This window comes from Tympanuchus pallidicinctus, unplaced genomic scaffold (genome assembly GCF_026119805.1).
Source record: "Tympanuchus pallidicinctus isolate F22 unplaced genomic scaffold, pur_lepc_1.0 scaffold15, whole genome shotgun sequence".
NCBI classification, from domain to species: Eukaryota; Metazoa; Chordata; class Aves; order Galliformes; family Phasianidae; genus Tympanuchus; species Tympanuchus pallidicinctus.
In genome coordinates this window covers 18,611,495-18,626,181 of record NW_026294669.1, presented here as the reverse complement: position 1 = coordinate 18,626,181, position 14,687 = coordinate 18,611,495, and the positions used below count along the sequence as shown (strand labels likewise).

General features: G+C 34.5%; 1 protein-coding gene across 8 annotated transcripts in view; it reads right to left on the bottom strand.

Moving 5' to 3' along the window:
- The window catches only part of UBR3 (ubiquitin protein ligase E3 component n-recognin 3), a 93,432-nt gene that overhangs the window by 49,383 nt on the left and 29,362 nt on the right, over nt 1-14,687 (bottom strand). For 4 of the 8 annotated variants that reach the window (XM_052674955.1, XM_052674947.1, XM_052674949.1 and 1 more), the window contains 15 exons: nt 14,494-14,627; nt 12,561-12,647; nt 11,875-11,940; nt 11,706-11,795; nt 10,912-11,040; nt 10,779-10,831; nt 9,988-10,121; nt 9,420-9,505; nt 8,734-8,875; nt 5,953-6,049; nt 4,384-4,525; nt 2,683-2,790; nt 1,919-2,092; nt 1,695-1,724; nt 96-556 (listed from right to left, as the gene is read on the bottom strand). In XM_052674955.1, coding sequence (XP_052530915.1) covers nt 96-556; nt 1,695-1,724; nt 1,919-2,092; nt 2,683-2,790; nt 4,384-4,525; nt 5,953-6,049; nt 8,734-8,875; nt 9,420-9,505; nt 9,988-10,121; nt 10,779-10,831; nt 10,912-11,040; nt 11,706-11,795; nt 11,875-11,940; nt 12,561-12,647; nt 14,494-14,627 — 1,933 coding nt within the window. The remainder of the gene's footprint in view (nt 1-95; nt 557-1,694; nt 1,725-1,918; nt 2,093-2,682; nt 2,791-4,383; nt 4,526-5,952; nt 6,050-8,733; nt 8,876-9,419; nt 9,506-9,987; nt 10,122-10,778; nt 10,832-10,911; nt 11,041-11,705; nt 11,796-11,874; nt 11,941-12,560; nt 12,648-14,493; nt 14,628-14,687) is intronic. The other 4 variants (XM_052674951.1, XM_052674953.1, XM_052674948.1 and 1 more) reach the window with 3 other exon arrangements.

The following is a 14,687-nucleotide window of genomic DNA, read 5'->3' as shown; positions in this document are numbered from 1 at the left end:
ATGCAGAAGTCTAGCACTACTGAGAACCAGATCAACCAGTAAATGCAAGACACATATTGCCCTTCTGCACCCTACTGTTTTGTTATTAATGTTACCTTTCTTCTTTATCCAATGTTTTCTTCTCTGCAGAACTAATTTTTTTTGGTGGTACAGGAGGCGTCACCTTTCTGCATATCTCTTCTATTATACGTTTATTCAGCCTGCTCTGTACGGCAGCTTTCAATAAAATTCTTTCTACTGCTGTCATTCCATCACCATGAGAGTATCTTGGAATTTCTGGGTGGATTAAAACATCCACATCATCCAACCATGGAGGATAATAAGAGTTCTGTTTTCCTGAGAGTTTGTGGTGTAATTTAATCAGCAAGGATAGCATGCTTTCTTTAACTTCTAGAATGGCTGTGGTTAGCTGTGGAGTTGCACCAGGTGCTGACCATTTCATCGATGCTTTGGGCCGAACCACTTGATTTGCTTCACTGGTGTTCCGATTGATGATCTCCTGAAATTTTTTTCTACGTTCTGCAACCAAACTGAACACTTGAGCTGTCCCCGAGTTCTTGTGGAAATAAAATAAATTACAACGTTTAATTTTCAGAAATAAAGGATCAACAACATACATGTATATAAAGCTACAGAAATACTTTCAATGAGCAGGAAATCTACAAAACATTTTAAGATTCTTTCTTCCAAACTGTAAATTCAAAGTCGGTACACTAAAATATTAACGCTACAGGTCATACTTTTATACAAACCTGATATACACAGCTGCATAGAAAGCCAAATACAAGAAGAAATTTTGTCCATACCGAAAAGCCGAACAACTAACTTTGTTCCCATTAAACTTAGAATTCCATTCTCCAAGCAACATTTTCTGCTCTTTCAGGAATATCTGTCATTTTCATATCTTTGAGCTATTTTAAATTTCTTTAATACAAGTCTACTGAGTACTGTCACACCATGTAGCTCAATCCCAAGCAGGTGATCCCAACATCCCCACAGGCACTGTCCATCCTGCTTAAATTAGCTGAGATCCAGAAGACACAAACCCATTTTTGCAAGCAGAGCTTGCTATCCAGTGCCAACAAGTGCAGTTACACTAATGAACGAGCCCACTCAGTCAGTCCCAAATTAAGGAAACACAAAAACAAGTTGCATATACTAAATCCATAGCAAAAATGTTTCCTGAATATTCATTTTAGCTCCCCCTGCCAAAAAAAAAAAAAAAAAGAAAAAAAGAAAAAAAAGAAAAAAACAACAAAAAAAAGTAACAACAAAAAAACCTGCCAAAACTACTTGGTTTCAAATGCACTTTCAATTTAAGTTTAAACTAACCTAGATTTGAGAAAGCTAGAACTACTCTAAATTATTAAATGTTAGTAGTATCGTGGCAAGACAAAAAAAAAAAAAAAAAAAAAAAAAGAAGCCTAAACACAAAGCTCAAGCAGTAAGCTAACAAAGATGTTTTACATTTGATATAAAGTTTTAATTTCAGAATAAGTATAAATTTAAAGAGCTTTTTTTTTTCCCCCCATGAGTCCACAACCTAAGATCACAAATCAAGAATACAAAAAAAGCAATATAAATTAAAAGAAGATTCAGAAAAATTAGAAGATGTCACTGAATGTTAAGGTGAGCATGATTAAAGCCACATTGCTAGTTAATTGCTTAGGAGAACAAACTGCACACAGATCTACCTCTCTCTGAAGGCTCTTCCGCCTTGAACTCTGGTAGATTGAGGACAAAAAAGATTAATTAACTGTAACATCTGGAAGAAGATAATTGAAACAACTTCTGATGTAAAAAAAATTATTTAAGAAATTTACAAAAATAGTAAGAAATCTCCCCTTCCCCCCACCCCAAAACGAACCAAACAAAACCATCAGCCAACAGGAAAGAGACAGTATTCATACATACTTACTTGTGATGAAGCTAAACCATCTGAACTGGTACTTGCAGGTGGTTCTTTCTTCACTTCTGGAGCAGTTTCTGGTACTCTTACTCGGACATAGTTAATGAAATGCCGCATGTTAGAAACCAAGTTACTACCTGGAAACCAACTGTCATGACAACGCTCTGGTCCACCTGTAGATTCCTGAAGAAGATAAAATTGTATATATTTCCTCATAAAAGCTGCACAGATCATTGCAATTTATAACTGTACTACAAAAACTTTCAGCTCTCCACAAGACATCAACATTATGATAAAAGTACCTCACTACAGTTGATATAGTTTTTTAATTAATGATTGATGTCTACCTTGAAGACTACAACTCTGATAAATAAGTATATATCATGTTATCATTGCTATCTAACAAAAGCAAAAGAAACAGGGTAATAAGAAGCTGTGTAACCTAAGAGTAACACAACAAAGAATCTAAAGTTTGTACAAGTCAATCTCAAAAATGAAAAAAATGCAATTATTATAAGAAAAATATGATTGCTAATGACAATGTTGATTATGGTTTCATTTGAAAATCTAGGAATCCGAGTTTTCTATTCAACTCTTTTATTCCAACAAGCTACCAGCACTGATTTACAAAATAGAAAAAAGGACGTATAACTGATCTACGTTGTATCACTACATGATACCTTTTTTAATAAACATTTTTCAGTGAGGTTTTTTTTTTTTTTTTTTTTTGTTTTGTTTTGTTTTGTTTTTTTTTTTTAAATGAAACATCTTACCACCTCTTCATCTGATTCTCGTTCTGGAGAATTTTCCAACCCCAATTCAATCAAATACAAAACCATACAAAGGACATGTTCTGACAAATTCTGATGATCCATTAATATCTAGGCAGAAAAAAAGATAACCACATCTTGAAAGGTTTTTATCTTTCATAGTCTTACAATCTCAATTACAAAACAAGAAAAAACTAACATAAAACAACAGAAATTAACAAAAGCATGACAGGCATCTGTAAGTTACATTGGGAGGTAAAGAAAAGCCATAGATCTCATGTGAACAAATACAAAGTACTACCTGCAAGTTTTCTTTCAGCACAACCTTCTAGGTTACTTAGGCTACAAAAGGCTTTGAGCTACATACGTGATTTTCTTTATTTTTAATAAAATCACTGTGCTTTCAAAGAGTTGTGTCATGAGATATGAGTTACCAGGAAAATATTAGCAGGCAGAAAAATATGAACATCACTTGCAACCCTAATGTATTTTTAGTAGATGCTGAGCTCCAACTTCAGTACTTACTTTTTTTATCCATCATAGCACTTTAGAAGTCTTATCACATTCATGATATTTTATTTTTCACATAGATTTTTGAAATTGCACTCATAACATAGCAAAAGCTATTGTTTACTGAAGCTACTAATTTGTCAGCTTTTGAGAAATAATACTTCTCTATCACAAAGGTGAAATCTATTGAATTAGTTCAGATAAATTCTTAAGTTTTCATTCATCCTAATGGTGTATTGTCAATTTATTAGATACTTCATTACAGAAAGAAATTGGGTAAAACAAGAAATAGAAACAAGAAGCCTGTGAATGCCACACTCTTACTGCTGTATTTAACAGATTCTCTGTTCGACAAAAGCTTAACAGTGAAAAAATGAAAGAGCTTAAGGGTAGCAGGAAAATCATTGACGTGCCTCAATCAAAACATTCTTCAATAGTCCCTCATCTGCTTCTGCAGCACATTGCCCTGAGAACACTTTCCAAATACAAGGAAGGACTCAAAGACTCATCCTCTGATGCATGTGCTCTTGAAAAACAATGCATTTCTCTTAAAGAGGACAGCTAACTACCAAAGGAAAATTTAAAGGCATGAATTAGTTCTGAAAAATAAGCACTATAACATTATTAAAGACAGAACATATCCAGAAAGTTACATTAAAACCAACTACAGATTTGAGACTTATTTGCCAGTTTGGATGTAAGGCTGCTGCTGCCACCCAGCTCTTCAGCAGGAGCCAAAAGAACACCATACAAATCAGTATTCTATCCAAAACCAAAATGCAACAAGTCAAACAGTAACTCCGATCATTAAGAGAGTACTTAAAGTAGGACTGTCCATGTACTTTGGATACCTAACTTAGAAGAATGTAATATGAACTAGTCACTCATGAAATAACCATTGTGCTAGTCCTACAAAATAAATGAGAAATAAGAAATCTCTCTGTAGTTATACAACAATTAATGAAAAGAATTTAACACAGTAAAAAGGAAATTTTAACCACATCAGTCATTTTGATGTTTAAACGTGTGCTCAGCTCTCAAGAAGAATTCTAATTGAAAGCATTACTTCATGAGAACAAAATAAGTGTTATATAAATTTGAAACTTACTATTCAAGAACACCAACAAAACCAAGACTCTAAGCATTCCTTTCTACAAAATAAAATACTGGACTTAATAAAAATTATGACAGTACCTTGTAAAGAAGTGTAAACAGCACAATGTGCAAGGTTTTACAATGTAAAAGCTTCACGAGACCTTTGTAACTCGGATGTAGTGGTGTTCTTTTCTTGTAAGGAGGCCAGGGGTTGCCAGGGAATTTACCACTCTGCTTTAAACTGTTGAAACATGTTAGATTTGTGTTAAACGTAACAGTGATGCAGACAACTGTCTGTTACAAGCAACTGCACTGCACTCTTGCAGATGTTCAGATCAACTTCAGAATTGATGACCATTTCTCAGTTTAATTTCTCTAAGCAAAATTCCAAATATCAGAACACATACACAAACAGCCCACAGTTCCATTTTTCTGTGAACTACCACTGATCAAAATGACTCTTGTAGAGCCATATGAATTCTTAATTAAGAATTCATTTTCTTCCTAAGACTTACACTGAAGAGATGTAGAAATTCTCACGTCACCAAAATCCACATTAGTCAGACATCAAACAGAAAATTCACATTTGTTCAACTAGATTACGGAAAGCAATAGGAAACACTAGAATTTTTAACTTTGCAGACATGACTGTGCTGGTAGAGCCAACTACAGCTTAAGCATTAAATTCAATGTGAAGATACCTTTCTCTTACAGTACATGTTTATGATGAGCCTTTGACTTAAGACAATAAGCAAAGGGGTGGAAGATTATTATACGTTTTAATAATGTTTTGAACTTGATTTTTACTCTCAAGGAATGAAATAAAAGAAAACTAAATTAAGTCAGGTGAAGTGAAATCTGTAAGAAGAATTTTACTGGATGGCACATAAGGGACAGAATAACAATCAAATCTTGTTGCATCTTAGAACTTAGAAGGGTGCCTGAGTGGCTTTTCCTATATTTAAATCAGAATTTATTGCATTTTTCCATGTTTTCTGTCATGGGTGAACACATACAAAAAAATTGCATTACCTTCAACATCATTTCAATAGACAGAAACATCACAGAAATCACACTGAGGTTGGCAAGAGATCTAGTCCTACACCCGTTCTCAAGTTGAGATGACCAGAGCAAATCCCAAGGAGGAGACTCCACAGGCTCTCTGGGCAACCTGTGCCAGTGGCGCCAGCAGCCACACAATACAGAAGTGCTTCCTGATGTCCACATAGAGCCTTTTTTTTCCAGTTAGTGCCACTGCCTCTTGTCCTGGCACCACTGGAAAGATCCTGGCTCATCCTCCTTTCAGTTACTTTTACATATATGCATAGACATATACATATATAGTAATATTAATGCTTCAGTTGCCTAGATTTAAATAATATAAAAAAGCTCCTTTCTGTAAGTCATATGACTTATTTTAAATATTAGATCTGTAATTTGTCACTTGAAATGTATTAAACATTTATGGAAGAGTAAAGACTAAGCTATCCAGAACCTTGGATAAATTTACACTGTGTAAATTTATGAGCTATTTACTCAAAGATAAATGGGGAGCCTGAAAACACTGATAATATTGTTAACGTTTCCAGAGAGCAAAACCAAAAAACAAAAACAAATCCTGTGGTGCAACAAACAAGGTATTATATTTGTAAAACTGATTCAACTTACAAGGCTGTGTATCTGTCCATTGCAGACTGTACATCTCTACGGTAAACTGTTCGAAGAATTACCATTACAGGGTCAAATTCCTTATCCCAAACTTCAGCTGTTGTTTAAAAGAAGTCACAAGTTACAATTCTCTTTATGGACATCACAACTTATTCCAGAGTTTCTTCTTAATTAGCTTCATATCATTTCCCATTATATAATCATTTTTTGCAGCACAGTACATCATCTTTTTCTAATTCATACTACTAATAATTTCTTTCTATATTAGCAATTACTACTACTTATCAAGGCATTACAATTTCACCAAAAATATTTTTTAGGTTCCAAAACAGAAAATAACCCATTAGTTAAGGGTACAGGCCTATTCTATTAAGTAGCTTTATTTTAGTGTCTTCTACCTTTGTTTTTGTTTGTTTTTTTTTTTTAATGTAATTCTTTACTACAGGGGGAAAGAATCATATATTCCTGCTTAAAAACATACTTGAAACACATTAATAGGACTTAAAATCTAAATAAATACGTGTTCTTGCATCCAAGTATATTTAGGCAATCTCAATATACTATCTGTATGTTCCTGTATGAATCATGTCTTGCTCTTTTTGATATCTGAGCACATCTAAGAAAAGGTTATAATCGTTTTTCCTTTGATACTTGATAACCACGTGTATTCTTGAAAATAGGAAGCAAAGACTGCAAAGCAGTAGCCAGCAGGTGACATTTAAGTACTAAGTGCAGTGAGCCAAATGACTAACTTCATACAATTTTTTGTTCCGTCTTGACAGTAGCCAACTTTCTTCTCAAATTCTGAGATCAATCATTTAGAAACATGCCTTTATAATGCATATATGTATCATTTTGGCATTAAGTCTTAATTATCCCCAGTTCAGTTTGTAGCTTTAAAGTAAAATGCTGTGGCTTCTCAGAGTGGTCACAAATACAAGTCTGAGCAGAATATTAATAAATTCATTGCACTTTTGCCCTCATTTAAAAGTCAATCAAAACCAAAACTAAAGTTTCCAATCTAAAGGCAAACGAAGACATTCCCCATTATACATTGTTGTGAAGTTCCATGAATTCAACATGAATTCAAGAGTGAATGTAAGAAAGAATACAAAGAGAAAAACAACAGAAGTTTAGCTCCACCAGCAGGCATAACACAACATATGCATTTACAACATACTTCAAAGGCAAAAGCAGGCAACTTCATCCCATTGCTGAGAGTACTTCCCACAGCTGGGAAGACAAGTAGTCTGTATTTCTGTTAACTTCTACTAATGTTCATGGTTCTGCAGACATCCTCATGTGCTACTGAGGAGGAAAACTTGGCATAGTTTTTACCCTGTGTGAAAGATGATCAAAGAACAGCCTGCTTCCCAAGTTTTGTTTTGTTTTTTCCCCCCCCCACTGGACAGAGAGTTTACTATCACAGTCTACAACACATCCCAGACTTGCTTCTCCCCCCCCTTCTAAAATAGTAGTTACTGAAACGTAGGGTTTCTGCAGATCACCAAGTAGATTTTTTCCCCTCTAATTACAGGGAAACAACGCATTAGGCTGAAGTGATCTCAACGTGACTTGGTTTAATTGGGACAAGCTGTAAGCCCCAATTAGTGACAGCACTCAAAATGTCACCATTCGTTTTGAGAACAAGTACAGTTATAAGATTTATAAGCATTTAGACAGCTATACATAAGAAAACCATGCCAGTTTTTATCCTTGCAGGAACTCTAACATATTTTATTGCTTTAAAAAAAAAATAAAAAAAAAAAAGCAAAGCAGTGGGAGAATTCTGCACAGAAATACAAGTGACTTAAGAACAGCATCTCTAGCAGTGATTATTGAAAAGGGAAAAAAAAAAAAAACTTCATACAACACATCACTGGTTGTTAATTTGTATTAAAGTAATGGTTACACTGACCAGCCTCCTCCATACACACAAATGAACATTGCCTACATTCAAGGGGCTTCAAAGTGTCAGACTCAAACACCCCACAGGATGGAGATAATCCACCCTCAGCTTTGCTTTGAGCTGAAGAACAACCAAAACACAAGGAGCATTTCAGATTCTTAGGAAGCTTATCTGCTCAGTGACAGGAAACAGTAATGGAACACTGTGTTCTAAATTCTTCCTCTCCTTTGATATACCAACACTGTGCTGAAACCAATTTAGACAGCAAGCTGGTCTGGGAAGAAGTCTCATTTTTGCATTGTATGAGTTACAGAAGTACAGAACAATATTCTGTAATTGGTGCAGCTTGAACTTTGTTCTAGATTCTCACTATTGACTGGAAAAAGATGTTGTAAACTATCAAGAAACTTAAAGCAATATTCAAAAAATTCTGTACCATCGTATTTTTTAATTATTAAAACGTGAGCAAATTTGACCTAGTCTTCAAACTGACACGTGTATAAACAGTCCTAAATTCTAAGGAAAAAATCTGACTTCTGTCCAGTCATCACATATCACATGATTAAGCATGCAGATCATTGAAATATAAATAACATACCTGTTCAGTTCTCTACTTTTCCTGTGCTATCTAAAGATATCTGGTTAATATTACAAGCTGACATTTACTTGTAACAAAACATACAGCTAAAGTCTATTAACAGTCCTTAGAAATGTTAGTAATTATAAGCAATAGACAATAATGAAAAAGAAAAACAGAGCTTTTTGTTGTGGTTTTGTTGTTGTTAGTTTAAAACAAAAAGAAAACAAAACCCCTCTGGTCAAACACCTCACTGCTGAATTAATGGTAAGATGACACTGATTGATTACTGTACCTTTAGGTGTATACATTCCTTGTTGCATGGAACCTCCGGGTTCAAAAACAGGAGCTTTAAAATCAGCAACTGCTGACAAGACTGATTCAAAGCTTAAGCTTCCTGGAATAATACCACTTTTAGGATTGGGATTTTCTGGAATGTAACGTTTGTGTTAAGAAAAGCAAAAGTAAATTTAATTGTAGGACATAGCATTTTACTTCCATGCTGATGCTGACACTCATTCCAAAGGCTACATTTGAGCAATGCTCTGTGTTTACCACAAGAGGTCTGTATACTCCAGCTGCTATAGAACAATAACAATTACTGGAGTGATCCAAAGTCTCCAGGCTAGGAGATTACTTTTTTCTTTTTTTAAGCGAAACCACTTGCTGCGTCTGCATACTTACTCAAAAGCAAAGTATTAAATAAGAACTGCTACCTATGGGGTAAACAAATATGTTTTTGTGTTTGAAACTGTTTATGAATGCTAGTGAATTGCTTGGGATTCATATACGTACCAAATCTCCATCTTGGACTGGCAACTTTTCCTTTTGGTAGCAATACTTTATCATGTACAAACACATCCTTACACAATTTGTTACAGTTATGTAAGCTGAAAACTTGTTCAAGCTCCAAAATCCCATTATTCTCACAGTACCTGCTATTTTCATTCCCTCATGTTAGCTAAAATATTCCAAGGATATAAGGTCCAACAATGAACTGTGTGTCCTGTCATTCATGCACAGTTGGGCTACCATCTCTGCTCTGAGGATCTCATCATCTGTCATTCCTAGAACAAAATAAAAAATCCAGTAAAACAGCATAACACATTCCGCATCCATTTGCAATTAACACAAGTTAAATTTGATGCAATGTTAAATTATAATACAGTGCTATAAAAACACAACAAAAGATAGGGATAGTCACACCTGAGAAGCAGTGAGAAGAAACTATGAAACGGACACAATCTCAGAAGAGACAAGTACAAATTAAAACTGCTTGTCTTTCTGAAAAACATACTACATCTTTCTGTGATCACATAACACAATTCAGCCACTTACTTCCAGTAAAGCTCTTTTTCTCCTTTTCCACATATTTTGTCCAGTTTCAAGTTGTAAGGGATTAAAATTCAGCAAGTGGTGAAATGAAACCAAGCATTCAACACTCTACATTACTATCTGGCTAACCAGCTTTATCACAGAGACTAAAGGTTGAGAGACTTTAAAACAAACAGCTACATTACTTGCATATAAGTATTTGTACAGTTCTTACCTAAATGTAAACGAAGACTTAACAGAAGGACCAAAAATGTTAAAGCTCCTTCCAACATGGATCTTTCATGCTCTGAATCAAGAACTGTATTTTGATGCTGTGATGCCATTGTTAGTAAATCTACCACCTTGAATCTAAACAGCAAAGAGCAAATTCAGAAATATTATTCTCCAGTATTAAATATAATGTTAAATGCACAATTAACTCAGGACACCATTCAAACAGCTTTAAAAAAAAATACAAAATGAAATGTAAGTAATACAGGAATATAGAACTCTCTCACTTTCTCACAGGAAAACAATTTATGTTTACCAAGAGCATAGAGCTAATAACAAATCCTCATTTTATTCTACATCCTAGAAAGCAGGCATCCTTTCTGTGACTCCTACTATTGCAGTGTTTCTACTTTGAGTCAGCATAACCTGAAACATTGCATATGAACGCATGGAAGAAAAAAAAAAAAAAAACACATATCACAAAAAAAAAAAAAAAAAAAAAAAAAAACCCCTCACATGCTGAAGACACTCCAAAATAAAAAAAAACCTGCAAAATATCTGCAGTTTCAGTACTCCGCTGTAAATCAAAAGCCAACCACATTTAAAAAAAAATTTAAAAAAAAAAAAAAATCAAAGATGTGAGGTAACTCTTTCTGCAAGGGCTTTACATAAGTATTAGCTTTGGCTAGGCAAAGTTTTTCTACAACAGATACGTATCTTTTCTTTCTCACATAGCATAAGTTAGTCAACAGTTAGCAAAATATTCAATAAGAGTCTTTTGTCTTCCTATCCTACCTTTCAAAAACTGATGAAATAAAATAATCTGGGTCAAGCCTAGAGGCACAGACCTGTGGAAAGAGAACAAATTCATTTTATTCAGTAGTTTATTTTCAGACGCTGGCTTATCTTTTCAGAAAACTTAACTTACTTGCAGTAGGTAAATGTCAGGATCAATCATTGAATTGCAGAAATGAGACTGCACGTAAGTCATAGCCTGTCCTTTAATTTGCAGGCCATTTCTAACCCACATGTTGCTGTGAATTTCAGAAAGGCTTGCCTGTTCAGGGAAAATAAAATAAAAATTTACAAACAAGACTTTACAGCTATTGAATCAACACGATCGTTAGGAACTACTGCAAGTTTATGAAACATACCCTTTTACAGAACAGCTTCCATTTCATACAACTCAATTGATCAAAGACAAAGCAGTGATTTATTTAAACCTTGAGAAGTACTGCAAACCTGAAGTAATCGATGTTTAAAATGTTAGGTATAAAAGCAATGATGACAAATCCTGCTTACTGCTATTTATGGAGAAATACAACTGTCTAAATAAATGTATTTCTGAAACCGCATCCACTTTTGAATTCATTCTCAATTTAAAATTCTGGATTTTCAGATTGTTGTTTCTTTTTCAACTAGCACTCCATTAGTAATTACCTCATGAAGAAACTTCTGTATTTAAATCTGGCCATCCTGGTATTCTGCTATAGTGACTATTATTATCATACTTCCCGAGTTGTACTGCTAATTAAGAAACTAATGACATTTGATTTTGTAAACAGGAGGAGAAAAAAATTCATCCTAACTAATCAATATATTCTACAAATCATATCCTTCTATGTTTCTATGTATATTCAAATTACTGGAGCTAAAACAATCAGACAAGTTTTTATCATACATTTCTGCCTACGCATCAAACACAGAAGTTTGGATACATACCTGGATCTGAAGCGGATGAATCATTAGTTTCATTAGCATCTCCTGATCTGGCAAGATAGTATCCAGATCTAGTTCTTGGCACTTGACAGCCTAGAAACAAGCACACATTGTACCAATCACACTCAACAGGGAATTTCGATCTTCTTTGCAACTGAAAACACATGCTTACCTTACTTAAAAACATGGCAAAGTAACGGTGCAGTGGCAAATGAAAAGTAACCTGGTTAGGAGCTGGCTAAAAATAAAAAGAGATATTTTATCATAATATATTTAAAAAAAAAAAAAAAAACAACAACCACAAAAAAACCACCCACATCTACAAATATCTTTTTCACAATCACTAAGAACAGTTAACTTGCATGCCCTAATTAAAGGGACTTACTTTCCACCAACCTCATATATTGCTTCATGAAGATTCAGAAATGTATCACTTTCTGAGGATTCAGAAATATCCCTTATTCAGTCTCCTGTAGTTAATCTCTTACATCCCAGTAGATAACGACATTCAGAACTGAATGAAAGAGTACCCCTTTCTAAGACAGCAAAGCTGCATCCCCATTATCTTATCACTGGAGGATTTCTGTCTCGCCACTCCTCATTCAGGGGAACAGAAGTACAGCAAGGGTCTTGCTTTGCAAGACTATTACAGCAACACATTTAAATCATTAAAGCTCTAGAAATGCAGGATCCTATAACATGACACTGCTACTATTAACTACAAAACTCACTTCAACAAAGCAACTCTTTTTCCAGGAATACATTTTACCAGGAATAACAGCTTGGATCAGACACAGAAGTGCATTACTTCGCAATGTTAACCAGGTTTTCATAGCATTTAAGTCCATTGATACATACCTCATCTACAAAATTGATAGCATCAAACCAGTCCTGAAGCGCTTCAAGGCAGTATCTAACAACATTCCGTGTGTATTCTTGTGTTTCCTGCAGGAAGAGGAACTACTGTACTACAGAACTCAAAATAGTGCAGAGGTCACTGTTTTCCCAATATGAATAAAGGATTATTTCAAGACATGTATGCCCTCATCATATGAAAATCAGTAAGTATTAGGACAGTTTCATAGTTACTCTAGATGACAAATATTTTAAAAGGTGAGAACTGAGGCACTTTCAGATTGATCAGCTGCTTACTGTCTAATTTATCCATGTAATTTTACATAAAGTTGTGTCAACATTAGTAAAATCGTCTTCATGTACAATCTAAAGGAATTCCTGTATCGTGGAAGTTTTATTTATTGAAAGATCTTTCATTTCATGTACATTTCATGTACTAGCAAACTGCAGTGACAAAACAATACTACACAGATTTTAAAAACAATAAAGAGCTTTATCATGATTGTGTATTAAAATGTAACTGTATTATAATGCCCTAATACTAAAATATTTCTCATATTAAACCATGTACTTCAATACTAGAACTATATACTGCCTTTCAGGGACAAAGAACTGATACGCAAGCATGGCAGGAGGTAAAACAAACCACTATCCCAACAATGGAACCTACAAGCCCCTCATTTTTCAGAGTCTTTTCCTTTAATCTGCCCTTCTCTCTAAATACAGAGTCCAGATCTGCCTCACACTCTTAGGAATCTATAACACACTTCTCATACAAAAGTCGAGTGCTTCAGCCAGGCGCAAGTGTTGACTTGCTCAGTTCCCTTTTCTCATCAGAAAATGCATCAGCCATGTTCCTATCCTGCTACTCCACCCTCTATGGCGACAAAGCTCAGCCAGCTTTCCTTCAGGCATGAGACACAAGCTTAGATCTCTTCCCACCCATCATGTTTCACTAAACACATACAAAAATTGAACTATAAGACTTCTAATTCTCTCATAGATTTACTGAGAACTACCAAAACATCTGACGCAAAGTCAGACAGGACAAAAAATTGTACAGGCTTTAATCCAGAAGTTGATCCTCCTCTCCCTACATTCGAAAGAAAGAAGTACTTTCAAAAGCCAAAAAAATAAGAAAAAATTAATTCAGTGTTCAAAAGTTATACTGATATATTCACAATGTATCATTATCATTTATATCATGGGAAAGTTTTTGCAACTGCCTGATTAAAATTGCTTTAAAAAAAAATGTGCAGAATGCTCATGCACATTTTTTCAAACTGCTATTCAAATCAGGTATACTGTCTCATGTACATTATTACACATCTTAAATACTTACCTTTGAAATAAACTTATCATTAAATAAAAGAATAAACAATCACAATATAAAAAGGTTTTCCCCCAAACACACATTACATATGCCTAGAAGCTGATGGACTTCTTTTTCTTAACTGCGTTTTTATATAACTTAAAGTCTAGCAAATACTAAATACCCCCAGATATCATTACTAAAACATTTTTACCACATGCTATTAGTAAAACAACACAAAAACACAATTATTCCACTATCCATCATCATGAACTGTCTATATGCATACACAGTCTACATTACAGTCCCATTGGGGATGACTTATTTATCTCCTTTCCCGTTGAACAAAGACAAAACGGCTCAGAGACATCTACCAAGCTCTTCATCGGATGAGAAGTTACTCCATATGTACAATCAGTTCACATCCTAGACCTGGAATCATCAGTTCTGCAAACAATTAGTTAGGTACAAGCATGAATTCTATATTCATCGTACAGAGTAAACAAGCTGATCATTTGGTAGGCAAAGAAGAGAGAAGATACACAAATATAAAACAGACCTTTCAGATTTTAGAAGTCTGAAATAAGTCATGAATAAAGCATGAATAATTACAGAAAGTCTTACCCTAACTTTGCAGTGTGACAGAAGACCCCACATTGGCTGGGCACAGGCTTCTAACTCAGCAGCAAAGGCAGCATAGTAGGTCTGTGATTCAAACTCCACATGCTCATTTAATTCTCGTTTATTTAAATTCATACCTTCAAGAATTTAAGCAGAGTTATACAATGAAGTACCTAACTAGGGCTAAGTGGAATGCA